Source organism: Prionailurus viverrinus, chromosome B4 (genome assembly GCF_022837055.1).
Source record: "Prionailurus viverrinus isolate Anna chromosome B4, UM_Priviv_1.0, whole genome shotgun sequence".
NCBI lineage: Eukaryota > Metazoa > Chordata > Mammalia > Carnivora > Felidae > Prionailurus > Prionailurus viverrinus.
Genome location: NC_062567.1, coordinates 110181835 through 110209558, shown reverse-complemented (window position 1 = coordinate 110209558; position 27724 = coordinate 110181835). Strand labels below are relative to the sequence as shown.

At 36.6% G+C, this 27724-nt stretch overlaps 1 protein-coding gene across 1 annotated transcript in view; it reads left to right on the top strand.

The window, feature by feature from the left end:
• The first annotated feature begins 2968 nt into the window (after nt 1-2968).
• EPYC (epiphycan) overlaps nt 2969-27724 on the top strand; it is a 36103-nt gene continuing 11347 nt past the window's right edge. Inside the window, exons 1-3 of the mRNA XM_047867381.1 lie at nt 2969-3032; nt 5373-5550; nt 25604-25772. Of these exons, the coding sequence (XP_047723337.1) occupies nt 5386-5550; nt 25604-25772 (334 nt within the window). The 5' untranslated portion in view covers nt 2969-3032; nt 5373-5385. The remainder of the gene's footprint in view (nt 3033-5372; nt 5551-25603; nt 25773-27724) is intronic.

Here is a 27724-nt window from a genome sequence, read left to right as displayed (position 1 = left end):
AGAGTGAAAGTTTGACTTCCCCTTTGCCAATTGGTTTGCCTTTTATTTCTTTGTGTTGTCTGATTGCTGAGGCCAGGACTTCCAGCACTATATTAAACAATAGTGGTTAGAGTGGACATCTCTGTCGTGTTCCAGACTTTAGGGTGAAGGGGAATGCTCCCAGCTTTTCCCCATATTGGCTGTAGGCCTTTCATATATGGCTTTTATGACATTTAGATTTCTTTAAGATAAAATAAGCAAAGGGAAACTTTCCAAAAGAAACAGAAGGCAAAGGAGAGTTTTCAGATTTCAGGTCAGCCTTGACAGATTCTGGAGGAGGTGATCAGATCAGATTAGGGGATACATCAGCACAGTGTATATGGGTTTATGGTCTAAAATTCCAGGACTTCTATTACTGAGTTCAAAGTCTTTATGGCAACATGCAGATTCTTAGGAAGGTAGCTAATCACTTCAGGTATTGTTTTTATTCTTGATAATCGGTGGAGCGGGATATCTACACCCTCACATAGCTCTTACTGATGTGGTCCTCTGACACTGAGGACAAGGACAGGCAGCACTATACTGTCCTCAGAGTGCTCTTTTCTCTTCGTTACTGCTGTAGAACAAAGAGAATTATTAAGAGAAGACCATTTTGTTTAAAATTAATTCCATTTAAGCAAGCAGGACGATGTTTAATTAATTTTGTTAAGAGTTGTAGCCAAAAGGATTTGTAAAATGTTTGGGGGCTTAAAGAGATAAAGCCAGAAAGCCTTAGTTACTAGATAATGCAACTAGTCTTAATAACTGATCCCCTGAGGGTTTCTGATAACCAAGCTCAGGCTCTATTAAGAAAATCATCATGAAACTAAAAGATATTTACCAAGGATAAGAAAGACTGGAACTGGTAATTAATCCTTCTCACTATTAAACAGAGATTAGGTCCTCATGGGATTCTTACAAATTTGAGCTCCCATAGTTCAAAATAGATTTTGAAATATTGGAGACAGCCCAAAGAAGACCAACCTGAATAACTTAAAAACTGCCCATTTTTTATAAGGAAAAATGAAACACTTACTTATTTGGAAAAAGAGAAGACTCAGGAATGATCATTTGTGTTTTCAATCCTATATTAGGACAAGTAATTTAGGTATTGCCTTCTCACAAAACAACTGCATTAGTAGACAGTGTTATGAAGCCCAAGGACAGCATCACTTAAACCAACAGGTGACCAAAGGACAGTGTGAAAATATTAGTTCTGAAAATAGAGACTTATAGGTTCGGTCAGAGTCTTCCAGAAAACAAGGGACTCCATAGATGCCACCTTTGTCACCTGACAATGTGTGCAGAGTATTAGACTAAATAATGCAGCAAGAAGAAAAAAATTAGGTATTTTCATGGATAGTCTATTCATCTGTTTTTATCCCAAAGCACCTAGAAGAGGCTAAAAACTGGTGACAGGTAAACAGCCTAGAATCTAAGAAACTGAGAGATGCCACTGTCTTTTTACCTTCACCCATATCCCTTAGATGAGCTCAGTAACATCAGGGAACTTGACCCAATTTGGTTTTCTCTTTGTGTCACATGTGACCTTAGAGAATTAACTGATTGAGTGCCACCCACCTGGGAATGGAGAACTACTCTGATCGAGAACGTGTCGGGAGAGTTAACAATAGGTAAACTCATCTAGCATGCACTGTGGGACAGCGCTGTAACACAGCCAGTGTAGGAACCCAGCTTCATGCCTTTTTGTAGAAATGCTTCTGAAAGTAGCCTCCACATGATGTGAAACTGCAGGATGCAGGGAAGGAGTCCCTACCCCCCAGGATGGCCTCTCTGCTATTGGAGAGGTCTTGATAGATTCTGCACTTTATCCAGTATCACTGCTTCCATTACAAATAAAACTGGTCCCAAGGAAAATAACTCACACTGAGCACAGATCATGTGGAAGCAGGTGTGCGTGATGAGGATGACTGACTGTGCCCTGAATCCCCAAAAATTGGGGGTAGGAGGGAGAATAGGAGGGAAGGCAGAAAGAGGAGAGTCTTGAAGACAGACTTTCCTCCATCAGTTTGCCCTCACCTGCTTTCAAAATTCAATACAGCTATTCACTTCTGGTCAGTGAAAAAGAATTCCTGATGCACAGGTTAGAAGCAGACACCTGGATTTATGAAAGCATGCCAGAATACATGACATAAGTTTCATCTTCCTCTAGAACTTTTGCAGTGTGAATGGAAGTGGAGAGAGGAGATTTGACACAAATGTACTTTGTCTCCATACCTGTAGTAAGGCTCAGTTTCACAAACCATGTCAGGTACCAGGAGCCTACAACAAATCTTGTATTCTGTGGGAAAAACGTTTTTATGTAATCTGATTTGTTTGGTTCTGATAGATAAGAGAGGAAAAGGAGACTTTTTTTTCCAAAACACTCAGATCATATTTATGCATTGTTTCAGGGCATATTTTTCTTTGTAAATGGGAATGCAAAGCGTTTATTGTTTCTTTGATCTCAGAATGTTCCAAGCAATAAAAAAATGGATTTTTTTTTACTTTCCCGGCATTAAACAGGTAAGGCTTTTGCCACATTTACTGAATTTCATTTAACATTAATGAAAAGTGAAGAAAGCAATGCTAGACACGCAAGGAAAATTATTTCTTATTAGAACATTTCTAAAATATCCATTTCTAGTATCACTGTATACATTAACTTTTTCTTAATTGGTGAGCTTGTTATAGATTAAATATATTAAAACCAACTTTTTGCATTTAAAATGTTTAAGGCGACATGTTGGCAATTAGAACTCCTTTAACATATTTCAAGAACTCTATACACTATGGCATTTGGATTCGACTGCTTATTTTGAGTGACTATAAAGTAATTTGGGGTTTTTAAAGACTGAGAAGCATTTCTCAAGGTTAGCTTTTCCAAACAGAAAATTGAGTGTTATAAATTCCACCTCCCACAGACCAGAATTCACAACCATTGGTCAGGGGCACATACTACTGGCTCAGCGTCCTCAGTCACTTCGTGCCATTTCACCAAGTAGGAGCCAAAGGTAAGTTTTTACAATTGCTTTCTTATTGGGTGAGATACTTTCTTTTCTCCTCTAACAACTTTTTGAGAAATAATTCAACTTGCTTTCATATTTCATGGTGAACTTTGATTCAATGGTTTAGGTTTAAGTTTGTTATTTTACGTTTATATTACTCTTGGAAAACTCAACTTTTTAATTAGCTCAGGAATTAATAACACACAGTAAAATGGTTGATCTTAACAGCCAGGATAGATGCCAATAAAATTGTAGTAGCTTCCAATATATTCCTTAAATCAAGTGCCCTGACACTGACCATGTTTCTTGCCATTATAGACATGCACTATTGATTAGCATTGTTGAAATATCATGCAAAAGAAGAAAAAGGGAGATTTCAGGCGTTTAAAAATGTATTGATGATTATATGGCAATTATGCATTTAGAATGTCTTTATAAACTATATATTTTAAAGTTTTATTATAAGCATAATTTTCAAAATATCATGAAATGGTATAAAGTGGGCAACAAGTTCAAAGATACAACATTAAATACGAGTATAGTTACTTGGAGGAAGAAATGTACTTTTTAAACTAAGCATAGATAGGTGTTCTTCATATTTCTGGGGTTTGCACAGACTGTCTCATTGCTGATGACTTTGAGGGATATGCCCAAAGCAAATAAACTCTAAGAATGTAGACACATACTCACATTTATAGTTTGAAGTGAGAAAAAAATCATCAGCAAGTACATAATTACTTTGAACAATGAAAGTGGCCAGAAATGCAGAAGGAAATGTAAAAAGAAAAGATTTTCTCTAGGTTAGTGGGGTCTACAGTTAATGTTTTCCACTCGACTATGGAAGAATGGTTTGTGGAAAATTTGTAAATCACACTGTTTGATTAAGCAGGACTTTGCTGGTGATTGTGTACGACAGTTCGAAATCTGCAATCCTGCAAAGACCCCTGCAAAGGCAAGTGACATAGAGGCTTGGCTTATCCAGGATGGATAAAAAAATTACTTGAAGAAATCATAGGAGGGAATAAAAAGGAGCTCCTTGTACTGCTTCTTATTCTCGGAGGAATTTCATATGCCTCTGCCTAAACCTGCTTCATAAAGACTTTCTTTCAAGTAACTGAAGGTCAGTTTGTCTGCCAGTGCATTCAAGTTTAAAAGTAATATTTATCATGAATTCCCTTTTATACGTGTGTATAGGTACAAAACACCATAGGCACTGTTCTTGAAGTAAACCTGAGAAGTGTATTCAAAATACAACACCTTTAAAATTAGACATGCTTGATAAGAAAAGTTTTCCAGATTCTTTGCCTCCTCGAAAAATGATTACCAGGTAACATTTTTGATAAGCCCAATTTAGATGTTTAAAATTAAACGTGAGAGGTTTTTTCCCCCTAAAACTAGAACGTATTCAAAGGAGTACATACAGAACTAAAATAATTAAAATGGTAAGACCTTGATCGAATCCCCCCGCCACGATGTTACCATGGAAAATAAGAATTGTGCTTAACAAAGAATTACGAAACAAAAACTTCTTAATCTTATGTGTGTGGAAATCCTCCTCCAAGAAAATCTTGCCTTATAGTGTCTTTTAGGCATGTATTCTGACTGATTCTGAGTTTAAAGCTTAGATAGCTATGAAGAACTGAAATAAAACACGAAGGACTAAAGAAAAAATCATTTTCTGCCTCATTTGGTTAAGAATAAGTTTTGAAAAATATTGCATGAAATAGTAAATTATACACATATTAAATTATGCATACATCAATGATACCCAGAGGCAACAAGGAAGTAAAAAAGAAAAAAAAAAAGAAAACCTTCATTATTTTGTCTGGAAAAAGCCATAGGCTTAAATGTGCAAGAAACACTTATGAGTCCTAGTTAGATCGCTAGTCAACTCTGCCTCGGTTTCCTCATCTGTAAAATGGAGTTACGGTTATAAGTCCTCCGCCACCTCCTTCTCCTTCCTACATCCCAGAGTTGATGAAAGAAACTTAATGTTTAGTAAAAGGTAAAACTCTAAGGCAAAGGCTTTCATGAACAAGTGTATCACAATATTTCTGTGTCCCCTTTTTCCCTGTGTTTCTGTATGAAAGAAACTTAATTTCACTGTAATGTCTATATCTACTGTAAAAATGTGGATAGGTTTGTGAATTAATTTGAACATCTGCTATGAATAGCCTTCAGAATCCGTATAATTTCATGTGTTATGTTTATAAATGATCCATATAAAGAAAGCTACCAGCTTGAGTTTCACAGTGTCGAACTGTGAATTTATCATTCCTAGTTAGTGGAAACTATTCCTAAGTTATTATCAATTAGATATTTATACATTTAAGTATTTTTTGTTAGGAAAGCTTGAAAAATGAAAATGTTAGCAAGACTCATTCTGGGACTTGTCATCTTTGATGCTGCTGTGACTGCTCCCACTCTGGACCCCATCAACTATGACTCAGAAACTTACGATGCCACTTTGGACGACCTGGATAATTTATACAACTATGAAAACATACCTATTGGTCAAGCTGAGGTAACTGATTCCTGCCTCTCTTGAGACTTTTAAAAGCATGAATATGGGGAGTTATTGAGATTTGCTCTCTTCAAATAGATTTTTGTTTATTTATAAATAGAGATGTTCTACCTTAATGGTTTCATATGAACACTTTCTCCACAATCTGTTCAATCTGTTGGAAGTTAACATTGGGACACTCTTTTGCTTTCGCCTGGTTCACTTCATTTTCTTTATATCTTCTCACAAATTAAAACAACAATAACAAAAAAGAGTTTCTTTCAAGTTAGAACAGAGAGCATTAGAGGAAAAGAGTGGAAATAGTACACGTGTGATAATAAGAGGAAAATAAATTTGAATAAAATAAGAATGCAAAGAAAGGGCAGTGATTTGGAACTCCACTGTGTTCCAAGAGTGAGGGTGCTTTTCTAAATGACGGATTATCTCTCAGCTAATGTAGGCATTGGCAAGGTTACAGCCCATTACATAAATCTGATATGACATGTTTCCAATTAAATGTTAGACTTTTTACATAACTAAAGGATACAGACTAATTTCTTAAATCAAAACACAAATAGACCTTGAAATGTTGGAGGGTAATTAATGTACAACATTGACAAAAACTAATTAAGCATAAATCAACCAAAAGGGAAGTTACATCACCTTTACAGGATCATAACATATTTTGGGCAGTCACTCGAGTGTAAGTCTTGTTAGAATAATTACTTTTGGTAACTAGGGAAATAAAATATTTTGACAAAAGCACTTATTTAAATTGTATGGACATAGCTATATCTTTATTAAGAGGATATGCATTCTTGTTATTGTTTATGTTGCCTTATGTCAAATTTTTGCAACGCGATGACTCTCACATCTTCTTCCCCACCCCATTTTCCTTTCCATCCTCCTCTCTTTTGTTTTTACGCTCTTCCCACCCCATTCCTTCTCTGTCTCCCTCTTTCCTTATTTTTAGTAAAGTTTTAGGCTTGACAGAAGACCACTTGTCTTCTGCACATTTGGTTGTGATTGTTTTCCAAGTCTTTATACATTGTTTGATTCATTTTGCTGTATGACTTCTACTATGTTAAGGGAATTTTCTGTAGAGTTTATAGTCATTAACACTAGTCTTGCTATACATGTTCTCTAGATCTCCAATCTAATGCATCAGTTTAGAATATAAGGAGAAGCTTTGTTAGTGCTTAACTCCTCTGCTCTGCTCCTTTTCCCATTTTGCATAAATATTAAAAAAAAGACTCAGTATGTATCTGCAGTTATCTACCAAGCTAAATATTTTAGTTTTAAATGTACTGTCATTCCTCCAAAAGATATTTCATAAGATCAAAGATGTTTGATGAGTATCATCAGTGAATCCTCTGTTTTGAGTAGGCCTGTGGAGTGGGTTCAAGGCTGCCCTAGATAAAATTTTGAAGGAGATGAGCTTTATCTGTAGACCTCTTTGAAGCCATTCCTTGATGTCAGAATCCCTTTTTGCTGCACAGACATTCTCAAGAGATTCTGAAGTTCTTTGTGCCATCAAGAAGCTTAAGGTGATAAATGTATCTCTATAAAGATGGTTTCGTATCCAACCCTTCCTCAGTATTTGCTTATTCTGGAAGAGCAACCTTCTTGCAAGGTACCAAATATGTGGCATTGTATCCTGTTACCTCATTCAAATATGCTTAATTTTCACACTGACGTAGCCAAACTCAGCATCCTTAACAACTCTCTCCAGAGAGCCACAAAATAATCTCTTGTTGATGACTGAAATACATAAGTCATCCCTGATTTAATGATCTTTTGTGATGAAGAAAACCAGTTTATAGATAGATGATATACATATACATATATACCTGTGCTATAATGAAAATGTAACACATTTGAAAACAAACAATGCATAATTTTTTAATTTTACCAAGTTGGTCCAGTAGCAAAAACCAATTCACCAATCCACCCACCCACCACCTATGAAAGAACAAAATACAAAAACAATGTAATATAATAAATAAAAGGACCTGAGGAATAAAATTCAGAACTGAAGCTCAGATCTTAACAAGTTGTTAATGTAAATTGCTTTAGAAACAAAGAAATAATATTCAATTCCTTATGAGAAGATGTGAAACGAAGCCAATAGATCCAGCCATGCTGCATGGATTCTAGAATATAGTTACTCATTATATGAATTTCTTGACTTTAGTCATGGAAATTCAGATTCTGACAACTCCTGATAAGCTTATTTATCTCATATTTATCAACTAAGAACAGTTGTTCTACATTTTCTTATTCCTGTATGACACTTTTTGAGTGAACACACTGGTAACTTACCCATATAAGGTACAGTTGATAAAAAAAATTCATGGTAAATGAAGCACATGGAGAATGGTAAGATAAGGTTCTTTTCTTTTATGTCTTCAATCCCAAGAGTGTGGTTCTGACTATGTCAGTCTAGAATTTATTTCATTTCTAGAAAAGGCAAGTTTATATTTTAAAATTATAAATTTATAGAATAACCGAGCAATGTTTCTAAAATATATGCCAGTTTCTTTCTTACAAATTTTAAGACTTGCATCTTGGGCCAATATAATAGACCCTCTAGACTTTGAATGATTTACCCTTAAGGCCTTAGACATATGAGGTAGGCAGAAATCTAAGATGTCCCCTAAGTGACTCCTTCCCTGGTGTGTCCATGCCCTCTATAATTCTCAACATCATAACTGTATTGGGATATCAGGCTTATAATTAGGTTATTTTATATGGCACAACTGAAATTTAAAAAGGGAGATTCTACTGGTTGGCTTGATCTATACTAATGAGTCCTTTAAAACAGTGTCTTGAGGTCAGGGACAAATTTTAAAGCATGAAATGAATTCAAGGAAATGGAAAACTATTTGTTGCTGGCTTTAAAGATGGATGGGTCCACATAGCAAGGAATGCAGGAAGTCTCTAAATTTTGAGAGTGGCTGACAGCCAGAGAGCATATGGAAACCACAGTCCTATAGACATAAGGAACCCAGAGGTATACCTGAGATCACAGCCCTGGCCATTAGCTTGATTTTAGCCTTGTGAGACCCTGGGCAGATGTCTGGCCATTCCTGGACTTCTGACCATTCCCGGCCACTCCTGGACTTCCGACTCACAGAAACTGTTAGTTAAAAATGGGTATAGATTTAAGCTGCTAAATGTATAGCAATTTGCTTTGCAGCCATAGAAAACTAATACAATATGTAATAATGTAAATTTTTTTCTGAAAACCAAATTTGAATTGTACTGCTGCAAGGCTTGCATTTGTGAATACAGTGATTTATCTAGCAATGAGCCAAACCACCCCTCCAACCCCAGAGTTAGAATCTCAATAGAGCTTTGTCGATTTCTACTGGTGGTAGTATATTCATTACCTCCCTAGTGAGTGAAAGGGTCATGAAAGAATTTCTAGTTTTGAAAATGACATGCAGGAATAGTATTCAGACTGCTGACTTAAGTGATTTCTGATGATTTAGAATATTCAGAATCTGCTGGATTCTGTGTTAGAAGCAGATCTTAGGCTCAGCAATTCCATCATAATGCTCTATGTTACCCAGTGGATAATGGATAAACTTGCTGGTATAACATAAATTTTTTTCAGTCTTTTACTTAGCCTTTATTTTAATTTAATGGTACAAGTGAGAATTGGTTACAAGCAGTAAGACAAAACTATGAACTTTTTGCTTTCTGATGAATATTAGCTAACCTTGATTGAGCACTTTTTATGTGCTGAGTACTATTCTAGGCCTGTCACATGCATGATCTCCTTACTCACAACAAAACTAGGAAGTGATATTGTTCTTTTCATTGAATACATGAGACTATTGAGATAAAGAGCGGTTAAGTAACTTGATTAAGATCATAATTGTTAATGACATATAATTATAGTGATATTATCTTCTCGTATCAGAAAATAATTTCCAGCAGGTTAATAAAAAAAATATTATCCTCCCTCCATTTTCTACCATTTTCCAAATTGTCCTTTTAACTTGATACTTGTTTTAGTAGAACTGAATGCTGGTGCTCCAACACTGCTAAAAGCATTTGTTCTATGGGTGAATAATGTAATCTAGAAGTAAATTTTAGAGACAGTTGACTTACCCAACTTGTGAGAAAGAATGGCTTAAGACTACTTCAGGAGCTCCTGTGTGGCTCAGTAGGTTGAGCATCTGACTTCGGCTCAAGTCATGATCTCGTGGTTTGTGAGTTGGAGCCCCATGTCGGATGCTAGCTCGGAGCCTGCAGCCTGCTTCAGATTCTGTCTCCCTCTCTCTCTGTCCCTCCTCCACTTGTGCTCTGTCTCTCTCTGTCTCCCAAAAATGAATAAATGTAAAAAAAATTAAGTTAAAATAAAAAAAGACTACTTCAAAGATTAATTGTAGATAGTCATCCTCCAACATAGTATATCTATGCTATGGGGAATAGCCTATAGCTATCTCTCTATGTCTCTATTTCTATCCATCTATCTATCTATCCATCTATCTAACATCTATCTATCCATCCATCCAATGTAGATGTAGATATAGATATAGATACAAATATAAATATAGATAGATATATAAAATCATAAATATTTGGTGGTTTAGATTCCACGGAAACATTTTGTTATTTGCCTTAAAGTTTTCATCAGAACACAGTTAAAAATTTGATATTCTTTGAGTGATTTAAACTGAGACTGTATTTTTGATTAAGGTAGGTATTTGATGCTTCCGTTTCCATGGTATAGTTTTGGGGTTATTGATTACTCATTTCTTTTAGGTCTCAGAAAAACATTGGCCTGCCCATGAGTTATTTCCTTTGCCCAGAAAAGTACTCAGTGGCAGTATTCGTATTTATGGAGCATATGAACTTCCATTCCTGCAGTAACCTTTCCTTGGCTCCATCCAATCAGATTTACCCTCCCCTATCCTGCCTCACTCTAGTCTTATATAATTACTTGTACTTAATTGCATCTGCAGTGTCTCTGCATCTTTAATAAACACCATAAATGTTGTATCACAGAGCCCTGTGGAGCACTTGGTTGTACTTAATGTGGGACAGCATGAGGGGCACTTACAGTGATGCCATACAATGCTCTTCAGGAGGCTATGGGGTAGACATTTCTCTCAGGCCTCAGTACCCAAATGGGTTGCAAATTTTCAGGAATGTGCTTATTTTCTGGGCTCTACATCTTGTAAATAATTGTGTTTGTCATTTTGCTCAGAAATTTGTGCCCTGAATTTTTGCTGCATTCTTTCCTCATTTTATATTACTTCCCCCACCTTTACTTTCCCATCATCCTAATCTCCTCGTGTAGATTGTTTGAAGAATTACCATACGTGCTTTTAAAACTGCCTCATATACTTTCTGGAATAGGATGGAGTAAGCATTCATAGATAAATGGCAATAACTAATAAAGGGATATCAGTAATAATTGACCCATAGGGATTTTTTTGAATGAAAGGTGCCTTCTTTGCTATTACTCTCCATTGATCTTAAAATTAGGCCATTGTTTTCTTTTTCATAAGGAGAATAAGTAGTGAACTTATTTAAAATCATCCCAAAGAAAATCACCATTGAAAGAAATGAATTAAGCTTAAAAAATAGCTTTCAGGGATGAAGAAGTGATAAGATTCATCAAAGGAATGAAAGTTAAATTTAGTGGAGTTGTAGAAATGGGCAAGTATTCAGTGAAGGCAGTTGTATCCAGGAACAGTTGAACAATGGTTTCTTTTCAGTTGCCATAATGGTAATATGATGCCATGCAGAATAATTTTAGAACAAATGTTGGTGCCCTGTAACACTAGAAATTGCTTAAGAAAATGACATTAACTTTGAGCTACTCATAGAATCAATGTCCACTTCAGATAATGATATATAAAAAGTATTTTAATTAGGTTATCTAAATATGATAAATTGGTATAGAGCTTTGGTAATGCTAACAGATAACATCTTTGTATTTTCTGAACAGAAAGCAATTAATTAGTAATATTTCTACTATTTATTTCCTCTGGTAATAAAGATATGGAATACTTTTATCTTTTATCTTTTTTTTTACCTTTATATTTGGAATGATGTCTCACTTTGGCCAGTTTATGAAATATATTTAAACGTTTCAAACTTATGGTTTGCATATAAAATACTTTTTTTTGGAAGAAGTAACTTAAACTCAGCCTGAATTAAATGTTCTTTTCAGAATTTGGCAAAAAATAAAAGCTAATATTTCTCCTCACCCTCCCTCCTCACCAAAGACACTCTGGAGAAAGTGGGGGGGGGAGTAGAATTTTGCTGATGAGCTTTTAATATGGTTGTCTGATTGACTTTCCATATGCTTCTTTTAAAAACGTGTTAAACTATTTGAATCTCATTTTAAAACTATTTGAAAACTTTAAGAAAATGCAACAAATATGCAATCATATAGGCTCATCAGGAAACAAAAGAACACTGATAGTCTTTGCCAGTGACTTATTTGTGTTTGTATTATACATTATTTATGAGACCACAAGCCTAAGTTAATTCTCATAACTATCCTTTGAAATGATAAATTATTTTATTATTATTATTATTATTATTATTAACAATTGAAGATCAGAATTTTGCCCAAGGTTATTCAGCTAGTACGTTTCAGAGTAAAATTTAAACCAGATTGTTTTAATGCCAAACCAGAGAGACTTTGGCATTAAAAGCTTCCATTATTTTCCTTCTTCTTCTCTTTAATCTTTACTTCTTTTAGCTGTGTCCAATATTGAGGTTTCTTTCCTCTGAGGTTAAGTAATTTGATTATTAGGAATCAGAAAAGCAAGAATTTTCAAGTGATTATAATTAACACAATATCTAAGCATCTGTCTTAGCTGTCAAAGTATTTAAGGGAGCAAGAGGTAAGACAATCCCTCTGAACTGAAAGCTGCTTTGTGAGAAATGTGAGGATTGAGCAGTCTTCGCCAAACACATTTCTTCCTCATCCATTTTCAAGATAAAATAGAAAATAAGATACAGCTTTCATTGCCAGCGTCCATGGTCACATTCTTTTAGATAATTAATATGGATCAGTTAAATCAATTTGTACACCAGGCTGATATTTAGAGAAGAATTCCACCACACTTAAGATATCTACGTGCCAGTCTATGAAATCCTTATGAATGCTTCGCTAGTAACCCAGGCTGAATATATGAGAACCTTTTAACACCTTTGGAAGCCAATTGTTGACATAATGGTAACAACAAGGAATAGCTTCAAGATTTCTTATCAACTGTGTGGGACAATTTTGAGAAAAGAGAAATTTAAAATTCCATTCCGTTTAACAAAAACCTTATTCTGTTTTTGAATGAAAACAGAATGAGAATCCAAATAACATTCTGGATTTCTATTTTTTTTTTAATGAGAAGCAGATCTGTAATTTAAATATTTTCTGCTGAAGGCCTGGACTTACTGGTTAGGAATTGACTGGCAGAGTGAGGATCTTAATCAAAATGAATACATAGGTGAGGACATTTGTTTTCCAATCTGACTTTGGTTGCGCATTTAAATTATTAAACCACACACTACAAAGAATAATGTAACAAACCACTAACTTTGGTATTAACCCAAAACTGTGGTTAACCACAGTCGTCAGATTAGTGCCTGATTCAGTAAATCGTAGTGCATGGAGGGACAAAGCAATGTATGTTCTTGACAGGCAGACAATTCTCCCCAAAAGGGAAGATGAACCACTCAGTCCTAGTATCTTCTGCCATCCACCAATTAGCCTAGTCATTCTTCTTCAGGAAGAGTGAATGAAAGATGCACTCACCTCCCAGGATGGTGGCCTTCAAGCCATTAGGCTTAACTATTAAGTTCAAGATAGCTCTTCCCATTTTTAGGACAATCACGCTCCCATCTTTATGAGACCTACCACCATGACAGTCAGCACTCTTAGGCATGTATGGCAGAATGGCAGAATGTAGATTTTGATCCCAAAAGCTCTGAAATGGATCCAAGAACATCAGTGAATTTATCTCAAAGGCCGTCCTGCACCTGAGATTGATATCTCACTCTCACTTGTATGTTCTACCTAAAATTATATCAAGCCACATTAATAATAGAGCTTAGGAAAGACTCTGAAATGAAATGAAATTCTGGGTAAATATACTCCAATAAAACAATTCCAAGGGTGCCTGGGTGGCTCAGTCAGTTAAGCCTCCGACTTTGGCTCAGGTCATGATCTCACAGTTCCTGAGTTCGAGCCCCATGTCGGGCTCTGTGCTGACAGCTCAAAGCGTAAAGCCTGCTTTGGATTATGTGTCTCCCTCTCTCTATGCCTCCCCTGACTCTCTCTCTCTCTCTCTCTCTCTCTCAAAATAAGTAAACATTAAAAAAAATTCCAGAAACATAAAGATAACACAAATCTGTGTATATTTCCCCTACTTCTATGAAGCTTGTGTGGAAAAATAAAGGACCAAAGATTAATATCCATCTCCTGCAAATTAAAGTCTGAATTTGTTTAAATCCAAAGAGATTACAGTACAAAATCAGCATTGTTTGACTTTGATTGAAAAAGCCAAAGAACTTCCTTTTCCTAATTCTTTTTGCTTCTCTTCATCTTACCTGGGCCAAGCTGGACTCTCTCGGTAACACCATGACTGAATTCTTCCAGATACAGGTGTAGTTCCTTCAGAAGCACATACTTTGCTAGTAGGTCACTACAGTCTCCCATGACTTTGATATTTTAAGAGAACGAAGCGTTAAGTGTGCATGCAGTATTATCACAAAAATGGCCCTAACCCCCATCAGATTTAAAGAACAAATTAATCCCGAGTCTCCAAAATTAATTATTCCAAGCAAAAGGGTATTCCCCCAGACCAGTACATAGTGTTGGCAGATACTCAAGAAGAAACCTGGAGCTACCTAAGAAAAATCAGGAGATGGAAACAAAACAAAACCAAACAAAACCATGGTTTAGCCTCATCCAGATGTTGGTCAGCTGATGTTTATTGTCCCTAGTTTGCAACTTTGAGCTCAAACACTGGGAGAAATCTCCCATCAGGAGTTCAATTATGGCACAGTTTTACCATTCTCAGAGTAGCTTTTCTCAAAACGTAGTTTCTGAACTAGCAGTATCAGCATCACCTGGGAGCTAGTCAGGAATGCAAATTCTCAGGTCCCAACCCAGACCTACTGAGTCAGAAACTCTAGAGAGAGCCAGGAATCAGCGATTTTAACTCCTCTGTCATTCTGATGCACCTGTGGTTTGAGCAGCACTGAACTAGGAAACACTCCCTAAAATAATGGCTCTTTTCTCAGAGTAGCATTTGAGATATTTTTGTTTTCCAGCATCTTTTTAAAATATACAATGGCGGCTGGCCCAGTTACCAGGTCAATCAAAGTTTCTTCCTCTTTTTGCATACTCAAAGCCTTTGAGTGTCTAATTTCCTGCTAACTTCTGGGTTTCTGGCACCTGATTCTGAATTGTGTATTCTGTCAGGTGACAGATTATCTTGTGAACAAGAATTTTCAGCCAGTAGGGTTCTCCAGCTTGAAAGCTATGCCAGTGGCTTATCCATGGCTTCCTGCTATGGAATTCAAGAAATTTACCTCCCAGAGACCTTTCCCTTCTTCCCCAAGTTTTTGTTTGTTTGTTTTGTTTTTTGTTTTTTGTTTTTTTTCTTTTTGTTTTTGTTTTTGTTTTTTTTCCCAGCTGGAGAATCAACCTCAGCAGATTCTTGAACTGGAACTGTCATGGATGTTTGTGAAGCTTCTGGCCCTGGAAGCCTAGTGAAAAACAATCCTTCTACCACATTCTCATCAAGAATTTACTAAACTTTCAAAGTTCCAGGACTTCATTAGTATTTCTGTCTCCTACATGCTATTCAGTGAAGTACATTTCCCCTTTAGTGTGGGGGTTCTCAACTTTGGCCACATATTTGAATCACTGCTAGAGCTTTTAGAAATCCTAACGCCTAGGCCACACCCCAGACTATTGAAATCAGAATCTCTTGGGATAGGCCCAGATCCAGTGTTTGACTTCCCTCAGCTGGGAAGTGTGAGTCAGTTGCTGGTTTGTTGTGTTGTTTTTTTTTTTTCTAAATTATTTTAATAGTTCTAAATTATTTTCAAAATTATTTTACATTTTTGGTGCCCATACACTGTATGCCTTCTCATTTTTTTTCCAGTCCAAACTTTTGCTTTTCTAACATACTCCTGTAGATTTTGCCTTGTGGCATCTCACATAATGACATATATTTAAAAAAAAATAGTAAATTATAAATATGCCAGAAATAACATCTTTCAAAAAAAGTTTGGAAATCTTATATTTTAGAGTTGGGTAATCCTACCCTGACCATGTTCTCCCATCATACTAATTTCTAACCTGAGATTGAAAGTGACCTATTATTGTCTTGATTAGCTCTCTTTCAATATGCCTAATTTTCACTAGATCTTCCCCAATTTCCTATATTCATATGGACAAGTCCTGCTTAAACTGGTCTTGAGTTTGCTAGGAATAGAGAGGCTTACCTTATGTTTGTTAAGGTACACACTCACAGGCATGGAAATAGTTCAAGAATTATCGCTTGGTAATGTTGTCCCTCATTAGGTTGTACAATTAGTAGCTTTTGATGTCAACTCAGCCAATATGAGATGCAAATAAGTGAGATCTAAAGGGTAATCACAGTGAATCATGCCAGTCTCTCTGCTCACATTCAGTGTGGGCTTTAAAGAGGTAAATGGTATGGATGCAAATATATATTATACACTCCATTTCTTAACATATGAGAAGAATAACAAAGAAAATAAATATATAAGATATTGAGGCAGGATCAAATTTTCTCATAAGTTATGATATTAAGTTATCTTTGGAGTTATGATATCAAAACTCTCATTAAAGTATTAAATGTGAAAGAAATCAAATCCAGGATATTTAAAATTAAAAAAAATCCTCCTACTAAAATTATACTGAATCTGTAATATAGAGAGAGATAAAGGAGATTGAAAAGGATCAGTACATTCTGATACTGAGAGAAGAAAGGAAGATCATCAAATCAAATATTTTCAAGGCCAATCAACTACTACTTAACAGCCTTCAATTGGCAGGATGATTCAATCCTGAAACTAATAGTAAAAACTTATGGCCATCAACAAATTTAAAGATTTTGATCCCTAGAAAAACAGCACCTCCTTCGCCTTATGCTATTACAAAGCTGACTTACCTATAGTCTTTTGTTCTGGTGCTATGGTCAACAACAATCTTTTGATCATGATTAGTTTCCCGGGTGAGACTACAGAGGCTACAGGGGATATATTGGTGGCAGTAAGTGCCTTCAGGTTAGCATTCTGGTCTAGTTCAGTTTTTGCATTTGTTTAAACAAATTCTGCCTCTAAAAGATACAGTCAGGTTTCTAAATTTGTAAAAAATTTTTAAGGTTTTACCACTGGAACTAAACAGTAGAAATAAATAACATAATAATTATCTATTTCAAAGCTAATTGGCTATTAGCTAGCTGGTCCTCCCTGCTGCACATTTTCCTATTCAAAATGTCTATTATTACCCTCTGATAATATATACATCATCATCATCATCATCATCATCATCACCATGAGTGAATAGCAATTTTATGCAGATAAGTTCTATGTATTAAAAGGCATGGCTTATTATACTTTGTGAATCAATACAGTCTGTGCTAGAAGGAATAATTTGCTTTGTGTAAAGATAGGAAAGATCAAAACTTAAAATATTACTAAATTGCTCTGTCAAAAAAAAAAAAGCTAGAGTTTATAAGGTTCCAAATCTCTTGGTTTTCAGTCCAACTTCTTTGTTTTCAATTACTGTGATTGACTCTCTCTCTCTCTTTCTCTCTCTCTCTCTCTCTCTCTCTCTCACCTCTCTCTCTCTCTCTCTCTCTCTCTCCCCCTATCCTCATGAGATTACTGATTTCAGCCTACACTAAATTGTCCTTCTGGCATCCCTACTTGGGGAATAAGGGAGGTAAGGGGAAAGGGAATGTGAACTGACTTTATTATTAGATAATGTTTCTAAAGCCTTTGCCAAAGTTCTCTTCCAATATTATTTGGAGACATTCAATTAGAACTAGATGATACATTTTGTGAGAACTAAGATATTGAAAATCTATTAAGTTTTTCTGGAGCCTAATGGAATGGTGGTGAATGGAGTCCTTAATAAACAGGGATAAAACTAAAGTAGAAATTTTTTTCTGGCAACTAAAAATGGAATATTGCCACTTTCTGACAATAAGGAAAGGAAATGAGTAAATAAACATGGGAACAACAAAATGCTGTGGTCCCAGAAGAGATACAGACTAGAGAGGATATTATTAAATGAAACCCTCAAATCATCAACTCTCATCTCTCTTGCATTACAATTTTCACCTAAACATTGCATTAAATACAAAGAAACACTACCATTCAGAGTTATGAATTTATGATGAATCACCATCTATTAGGATAGATTTTTTAAAAGCATGAAATAATTTACATGTTTTCATAAATACATCCTAGCAAGTCAATATCAAATATGATTTTATGCTTTTTTGAAGTAAATAGAAAGCCATTAACTAATTTTGATATTGGACTTGTAGAGATTTATTCATAATATATATTTATAAACTCTGATTTAATCTAGTTAATAAAATACTGAGCTTTAAAAATAAGTGAATCGAAATAATTGTGAATTCACTCAAATGTGGTAGTATACCATTTCAGTAAGTATTCCACCAAATAAGCAAAATCAAAGAACAGTTGTTTGTAAGAAAGAAATCAGAGAGGATTGAGTGACACACGCACACAAAATGCATTTATGTTTTCGAATTTCAGTGATCTGTGCCAGGTAAATCAACCCATAACAATATTAAAAATTGTTCCCTCAGTATGATTAAGATATGGATAAGAAAACAAAAATTTAAAAGATCTATGTTAAGGCAAGTTACATTAGTAGCTGTAACAAACAACTCCAAAATCCCAGTGGCTTTACACAATAAAAATTTATATCTTGCTGACATGACTGTCCAATGCAGGTCAATAGGTTTACTGTCCTCCAAGTAGTTATTTAGGGATTCAAACTTCCTTCATGCTAGAACTTCACCATCTTCACCTTGGGACTTCAAGGTCACACTAGTATCTTCTGTTGACAGATGGAGAAAGTATACTTGCGCTTCACTAATTTGGACCAGATGTGGTGCATTACTTCTTTTCCCATTCAATTGGCTAGAACGAACCACATGACCCGATCTAGAGTCAAGGAAAGTAGAGAATGAACTTTAGCTTAATGCCCAGGAGGAAAATGAAACTGTGGTGAATGCATGGAATTGTCTTAGCCATCAAGTTTAACAGACTAAAGCTTCATTCTGACATAATACCTATTTCTCAAAAAAGTTAGAATTACAATAAATGCTGCTTGAATTTTACAATCCACCTATATTGATATTATATGATGCTTCTCACACTTGTCAATTTCAGGGGAGGATTGAATGACTGTCAAGAGCTCCCACAGGGCAATGTGGCCTTGGTATTGTCTTTCGCCTTCAGGATCAGCAACTGACTAACATAATCAATGATGATCAAATCAGATTGTAGGTTGATGAATGATGCCCAGCAAAAACTATATGAGGCTTGAAATTTTGACAAGATAGTCCATTTATGAATGTATAAGGTGAAGCCATTTCCCAGTAGTAAGGCTCACTTCCCTGATCCAGATCCCATCTTTCTCAGAAGGAAGTTTCCTAAGAAACAAGATTATTCAGCAGAAACTTATTTGGCTGAATACAGGTTCAAAATTAAGTAAATCAAGCAGTCTTGTGGCAGGACTAATTAGATTGGAATCCTGGTCTTACTATTTGTGTGACCTCAGACAATTCATTTTAGCCCTCCCATCTCCCATTCTCAGTTTACAAATCTATTAGATGTGCACAATTACTGCACCTTCTACAAAGAGCTGTTCTGATAATTACATATGAATCAGTGGGAAGAACATAACAGTTTCTCACATAGAGTGAATGTTCAGTCCATGCCAGTTATTTTTATCTAGCAGATTATGAGATCCAGTAAAACGTCTCTTCTCCATACCAGAGATGATCTCTTTAGTGACTGCTGCTTATGGCCAACAAATTTAAGATTTCTCTCCTCCAAACAATGCTGGACACAACAACAAATCATTCTTTCCTGAACTCAATTTTTTTAGGCGGTCACTCTCTTCATTTTACTTTTTCTTTAGCTATGTTATTATCACTAAAAAGTCAAGAGTCAGGAAGCTGTTCTCAAAACCTTGGTGAAACAGTCTTTTCTTGTGCGTTTTTAAGGTCAGTTTTACATCATGAGAACAATCTAAAGTGACTTCTTGGAATGGAGACCTCACTGCGACCCTCTCCCTGACCCTATCAGTATTTACACTAAAATATGCATTATTTTCTTGTATTGCCATAGGAACAATTATATCTTCATTCTTAAGTGAATATCAATGAGTCACCAGGGATCTCAGTGTGCACATGCTTTTGCTTTCTTTGTCTTGCAGGATTTACTGTAGTGTCAATAAAGCTGTTAAAAAATAAAATAAAATAAAATAATATTGGGGGGGAAGCTAAGGGATGGAGGGAATACCAAGCAGAACAACTAGCACATGCAAACGTCTTCTAGAAAAAGGAGCATAAGAAATTAAAGATGGGCAATGCTGAAAAAGTTCAGAGTTTGTATGAAATGGAAGAAGGCAACACTAGAAGGGCAAAGCCATGCAGGACCTTGTAAGGCAGAGAGTTTTGAATTTATTTTATTAATAATAACAAACATAAGGGGCGCCTGGGTGGCTCAGTCGGTTAAGCGTCCGACTTCAGCTCAGGTCATGATCTCACAGTCCGTGAGTTCAAGCCCCACTTCGGGCTCTGTGCTGACAGCTCAGAGCCTGGAGATGGCTTCAGATTCTGTGTCTTCCTCTCTCTCTCTGTCCCTCCCCTGCTCATGCTCTGTCTCTCTCTCTGTCTCAAAAATAAATAAAAACATTTTAAAAATTAAAAAAAACAAACATAAAATAAAAACAGCAAAAATAAAAATAGCAAATACTATTAATAATAAATTTCCATGGCACTTACTCTGTGTATTAACATTTTCATCCTAACACAGCTGTACTATATACTATATATACCAGGATGTTACAGGTAGAGAAACTGAGGTTTAGGAAGCAAAGTCCCTCACCCAAGATCTCACAGATAGGCCAGAGTCAAGTTCATCCAGTCAAACCAATATGTTACCTTGCTTCTGCAAGGCCACTGTTCTTGTGGCTATTAAGAACAATAAAATGCCATTTAAAGATTTTAAGCAGAGGTTGGCAGTGATCAGTTCTGTCTTTTAAAGAGCTTATTCTCATTAGAGAGTGAACATATAATTGAGGAGATGCCAACTTCCTGTAAGTAGACTATTGCTGTATTCCTGGCAAGACAGGTAGCGACTTAGATTCTGGCCATAATGGTAGACATAGAAAAAAAAAATAATGGTATTGATAGATGTTTAGAAAATAATACTGACAGGGAAAATGGACATAATGATCATTACTTAAATGTAATGTTTGGCATAGACATTCATTCTGGTTGATTAGGTAACCGTAAAGACTGGCAAAACTTCCAGCATTTACAAATTCACTCATTCATTCAGTGATCTTTTCATCCATTCATGAAGGTAGGAATCGATTGAGTATCCTGAATTCTTTCATAGCTTTCTTTCCGTCACACATCAGTGACATTTTCATTAAGTGTTTCTTTGGAAACTTAAGTTCAGTTTAAGTGCTGAGATCAAAAGATATCAAAATATTAAAACACACACATACACACATACATTATGTTTTTTTAGTTGAAACACATGCTTAGCAGCAGCAAATGACTCTCCATCATCCTAAACAAGTATAAGCAGCATGTTCAGCAAGAGTCTGCAGTGACGGGGTTCCTGGCAAAGGAGGCAATTAGGAAGAGAAGTGTGGCTATTGTTTCCGAACACACTTCTTTTTTCATATTTTTACCATGAACTTAAGACAAATACATTAAGTAGACTCAATGGTAACAATGTTCCTCCAGGTCATTTAGATGTGCTTTTGGATGAGACAAGTGGATTTGATTAAATTTGTTTAAAACCAAATGTTATCACTTAAAATGGTGCTGAGTGCTTTTAGAAGATTTTTCTGTGGACACCTCTTCTGATTATTGGAGAATGAAAGTCTGAAATCTTTTGCAGTATTATTGATAATGAGATAAATATCGCTGGTAAAAGTCTCAGTACACATAACCTGGTCCAAGAAATGTAACTGAATCATTCTTCACTGAGTCCTTATGTCTCCAGGGGGCAGGGACCTCATCTAAGACCCTTGTGAGTTATTTCAGACCCCTTTTCCCAGGGATTGTATTGGGCTTACATGGAGTCAAGGCTGTGAAAGGTGCAGAGGCCAAGGTAGGCCTGATGACTCTTTTTGGCACTGTTATTGCTCTAACCTGACATCTGCTGACACTTCACTCTACCCAGGTCACTGCCTGTGGGCTATGCATTTGTCATCTCTGGTACAGATGTACTCTTTTATGTAGATAGTTTATGTCCACCATGACTACAGTTCTAAAGCCAGGTAAACAAGAGGATAGCTTAGGGGCACCTGGGTGGCTCAGTTAGTTGAGCATCTGACTGTTGATTTCAGCTCAGTTCATAGTTCCAGGGTCGTGGGATCAAGCCTTGTGTCTGGCTCTGTGAGGAGCATGGAGCCTGCTTAAGATTCCGTCTCTCTCTTCTCTCTGTCTCTCTCTCTCTCTCCCTCTGCCCTTCTCTCTAGTTTGTGTGAGCTCTCTCTCTTTCAAAAAGAAAAAAAGAAAAAGAAAGAAAAAGAAAAAGCTTACTGCACCCCAGTCAACTCAGAGACGTGCCTTGCTGGTGTTATGTCAAGAAGATATAGGGGCACCTGAGTGGCTCAGTCGGTTAAGTGTCCACCTCTTGGTTTCAGCAAAAAGCATGCTCTCACAGGTCGTGGGTTCAAGCCCCACATCAGGCTCTCTGTGCTGACAGTGTGGAGCCTGGTTGGGAATTCTCTCTCTCTCTCTCCCTCTCTCTCTCAAAATAAATAAATAAACCTAAAAAAAAAAGATATGCAAGCACAGTGGTGGCTAAGTTCGAGGCCATGTGCAGGAGTGACCCTTTGTATTTATTGTGTTTGTAAAATCCAGGTAAACATAATAAACAGATCAAAAGAATTCAGTAAAAAAAAAAACCAGTAAAACAAACAGACAAAAACAACAGGTCAGAGTAAAACAAGGAGGTAAAAGGAAAAACAACGGAGGAACATTCGGGAAGAATGAAGATTTCTATCACAGGCTCAGTTATATTTGCGTTTGAGTGTTGCCAGTTGTAGCCTAAGAAAAAGGGGCAGGGATGTTTTCTGGCTATTTGTGTTGATTCCCAAATTTAGGTTTCTGCAGGATAAGCATAAAAGTCAGCCCCATGGAGAGCCAGGTGGCTGTGCTTCCCTGGCCACATTTCTTTGCACGCATTGCCTCATAACTTCATATCGCAGTGTGAAAACTGTTAAAAGAAAGGGGGAAAAAAGACAGAAGCTTAAATCATTTCTATTCAATAGTGAGAATAAATGGGTCTGCAATGCGAAAAGCTTACCAGGAACAGCACTTTGAGTTTATAGTTCTGTAATTTTGCTGAACTGAAAAGGCATTCCTTTCCCTTGGTCTTCAAAATGGTTCAACGTTCACATTTTATTAGCAAGTAAGCATGAACAAAACGGGTTTTGATAAGCACAAAAGCTGTTTTTTGCCTCATTATACTGGATGGCAAGTGAGATCTTACGGCTTCGCATCAAATCAGTGGAAAAACAATTATCTGTAGAAAGTATGTGCAAACATTTTTCCTACAAAGCTAAAGATTCAAGGCGACGTGTCTGGAATGTGTTTCTCCCTTTAGGCTGCCTCCATTCCATGAAACATCTGTCTCAATTTCCGCTCTTCCTGGAGCCTCCTTTTGGTCTCTGCAGATCTATTCCTTCTAAATCTGCTTCATTCTGATCCTGCAGATGGAAACCGTATGTCTCCCTGCTTAAGGAAGTGTGCCCAATCTTCTCAAGTGGAGATTTCTGGCCAAGAGTTACAATATCTTCACGTATGGCTTCCTAATGCACCAAATACAGTATGAGATGCTTTGGGTTTGATTTCATGCTTTAAAATGCATTAAAGTGGGCATTAACACATTCATGATTCTTATCAGTAAAATCTCTAAAGTTAAATATAAAGCTGTGAATTAGATATAGTTTGGACAAGCAAGCTTATATTTAATAAGTACTTGTTGATCATCTATTACGCTACAGCCTTGAGTTACAAAGATAAAATATGTAACTCAGAGTGTACCATGTAGTGGGCTTGGATAGGCAGGAAACTGGCGGAGTCACTACAATACAGGGAGGAAGGGCTGAAAGGGACAGACTCTCCAGAAACAGAAAAAGACACAATTCAGAAGTGTGAACTGACAAAAAAGTTTAGTGTTCCTTTAAAAGAGTAATTTTAGGGGCGCCTGGGTGGCGCAGTCGGTTAAGCGTCCGACTTCAGCCAGGTCACGATCTCGCGGTCCGTGAGTTCGAGCCCCGCGTCGGGCTCTGGGCTGATGGCTCAGAGCCTGGAGCCTGTTTCCGATTCTGTGTCTCCCTCTCTCTCTGCCCCTCCCCCGTTCATGCTCTGTCTCTCTCTGTCACAAAAATAAGTAAACGTTGAAAAAAAAAATTTAAAAAAAAGAGTAATTTTAATTTTCATCTGTGAAGCCACGCATTCAAATTTATTAAAAATAACATTAAATAATAAATGTATCTAATTTTAAATATATTACGATTACCTGAAACAGCTATCTAAAATACCAAAATATCTGGCCTAATTACATACTTACTTCATACATGAAAGTAATATTGTGCATACCATTTGACATTAAATACATTAAAAGGTAATTTGTAGGTTTTTTTTTTTTGCTTATTTAATAAATGTGAATAAAGAAGAAAGGTGGGAAGAATCAAGCAGCCATATAAGGGTAGTAAAAGGAGAATCTGAGATTTCTGGATGCCATCAGGAAAGTAGACTCCCAAAGTGTGTCCTTCATGTTGCCAATGAACTATCTTGAGCAGATTTCCTGCCTAAGGTTATAAGATTGTCAGGAAGGTAGATATTTATTAAGTAATGCAAAGGAATAGACGTTGAGACACGGGGAGGGATTTGAGAGTAAGCGGTTATTCTAAATGCAAATGGTGTTCTTAAAAGCAGTAGTAACTCATTACCTAAAATATGCAAGAAAAGAACACCACGTATAATCTAAAATATAATCTCTGAAAAAATATTTGAGTATTTTTTTTCCATTTTAACAGATGCCTTCTATTGTCAAAACTCTCACAAAGGCCAATTTTAACGAACCCAAATATTGTTGGTAATACTTGTTACTCAAATTAAAATTGAAAGTATATGAGAAATTGCACATGATAAAATCATATCGTTTTCATATATCCATACATATTTTTTTCATTTTAGTAGAAAGGATACTTCTCAGTAAAACTATTGGAAGTGTAAATTGTAAAGAAACAGAATATTTGAATCTAGGAAACTAAGGATGAAAAGGACCAGAGCATACACATTAATTTCTTAATAGTGATTATCTTCAAGCAGAGTGGAATCAGGGTTTCAGGGTGAAGGGGACTTTGGGATTTTATTCTGCACACTCCTGGATTAATTTAAATCTTCCACAACAATAATGCATTCTTGCAATGCTATGTATTTATAAAACAATAAATGAGGTTTTTAAAAAATAAATAATCATATAAGAATGTTTTAAAGAGCAAGATAATCACCCCCCCCCCCCAAAAAAAACATGGGCATTGGAAATTATTACTAAGATTTGAGAAACAAAATTAATTAAACCCTACAATAACAATAACTAGAACCACATGTGCCCTCCCTGGCAAGCTGTCCTGTAGTGTTGAACTTCAGAACACCAGTGCCCTCTTGTGGCAAAAAAAAATGGATACATTTAAAATTTGTGTCCCTACCACACAGGGGTGTTGAGGCTTCCTGGTGAAATTTTGTTTCTTTTCCAGATTGAAATAGCCACAGTGATGGCTTCTGGGAACAGAGAGCTTCTCACCCCACCCCCACAGCCAGAGGAGGCTGAAGAAGAGGAGGAGGAGTCCACCCCTAGACTTATCGATGGCTCTTCCCCACAGGAGCCTGAGTTCACTGGGGTTCTGGGCCCACACACCAATGAAGGTCAGGTCCATCAAAGCTGATGTGAATGAAGTCCACTTGGTCATACCGCAACACCGTCAAGCTCCAAGGTCATAGGCAGTCCACATGACTCACAGAGAAAGTTTTGCTACAGGCTAGGTTTGAAGCAGGAGATAGGTATTTTGCATTCAAATATAAAGGAGTTTTAATAATTCATAAAAAGCAGTTTTGATAATTAATTTAATAATTAAATAAGCTTTGGCATGATAGAAATGATCAAATAACCAAATCTGGGGACGAAAACATTCGCCTAGCATCGTTACTCAAAATCTTTGTGGTGGAACGCATTTCTAGAACAAAGAGTATACTGTTAGCAAGATGAGAATCGATGTCTGACAGATGAGGCCACAGCAGTTCAGGGTGATAAGGTAACGACAGCTGATTGGGTTGACGACAGTAATGCTAATATTTTACATTGACCGGGCACATACTACCTGTGGGCCATAAGGCTCAGCGCTTCATATTCTGTCACTTGACTACCACCACCCGCGTGTAAAGGTGTGAGGATTAATCTTTTCATCGTTAATAGCTCAAAAATGGTAGGAACTTGTCGGAGATCACGCAGCTGTTAGTGTCACACACTGAGTTCAAAGCAAGCCCGTTCCGATTCTTGTCTGTGTACTTATTGGAACAGTCTTCTTCTCTCACTCAGTCCTAGGGAGCAGCAGAGAGGAAGGCATTCCATAGCCCTGAACTCCATCTTGTACAGCCTGAGGGTGACCTAAGCCACGGCCGTTAGGAGTTCCTGAGGCTAGATGTGATTCTATGATCTATGTTTCTTGTTAGAATTCGTCCGTGTCACCCCTGGAGGCACTCCAGTGGACTCCCACCAGAATAGTTTCACACACAGAGGATGGCATAGTGAGGGGGTGTACCAAAATGAGCAGAGTTCCCATTGCAAAGGTTTATTTAGTACAGAGAGTGTCTCTGGACTGAAACTTCTGGAGCTACGAAACTTATCTTAAAACGGACTGCTGTTTTCGTGGATATTTTTCTCTAGTACAGGGAGACAGACGTGTAAACAAATGGAGAGGCAATAATGTGTAATAGGTAATATGACAAAAGGCTGTACAGAACATACTGAGAGAGAAAGCAGGGGAGCGCATTCAAATCCCAGCTTTGGGACTTGCTGGGAACACAATCTTGAGCAAGACATTCACCATATTTTGCCTTAGTTTCCTCACCCAAAATGTGGGATAACAAATAATACAACTTTCTTCATAGAGTTGTTGTAAGAATTGAATGAATGAATTTAGTGCCTGACCCACAGTAACATAATAAATGTTATTCACGTTGCTCCACTATTGATAAAAGAGCTTATTTTTTAAAATTCTCAACAAATATTTCAGTGTACAATACAGGTTTGCTAACTATGGGCACTATGTTGTACAGCAGACCTCAACAGCTGACTTATTTTGCATAAGCGAAAATTTACATGTTGTTGAGCAGCAACTCCCCAGTCCCTGGTAGGCACCAACCTACTCTCTGCCTCTACCGGGTTTTAACTGTTCACCAGTAAGTGATGTAAAAGATTGTCTTTTGTAAAATGCTGCCTATACGCCAACCGCTAAAACATTTTATGTATATCAACCCTTTGAAGAGTCAGAATGATACTCTGTACTAAGTATTATTATTTACGCTTTACAAATAGGACAACTAAAACTCCAACATAGGATAAAAGTTGTGCAAGATCATGGCCGTGGTACTTAGCTGTGCTGAAATGCAAATAACGACCCCTCTATCCTAAGCCAATACTTCAAGTGAATACATTATATTCTTACCGCATAGCTAACATTCTAAGAAGTAGTAGAGCACGCTACAAATAAAAACATGCAGATACACACACGATAGAGAGAAACGTAAGTATCCAGCAGAAAGTTTTCAGCAGGGAAATTAAACATATATAGAACGTTACTCACTTTTAAGTTATTTCA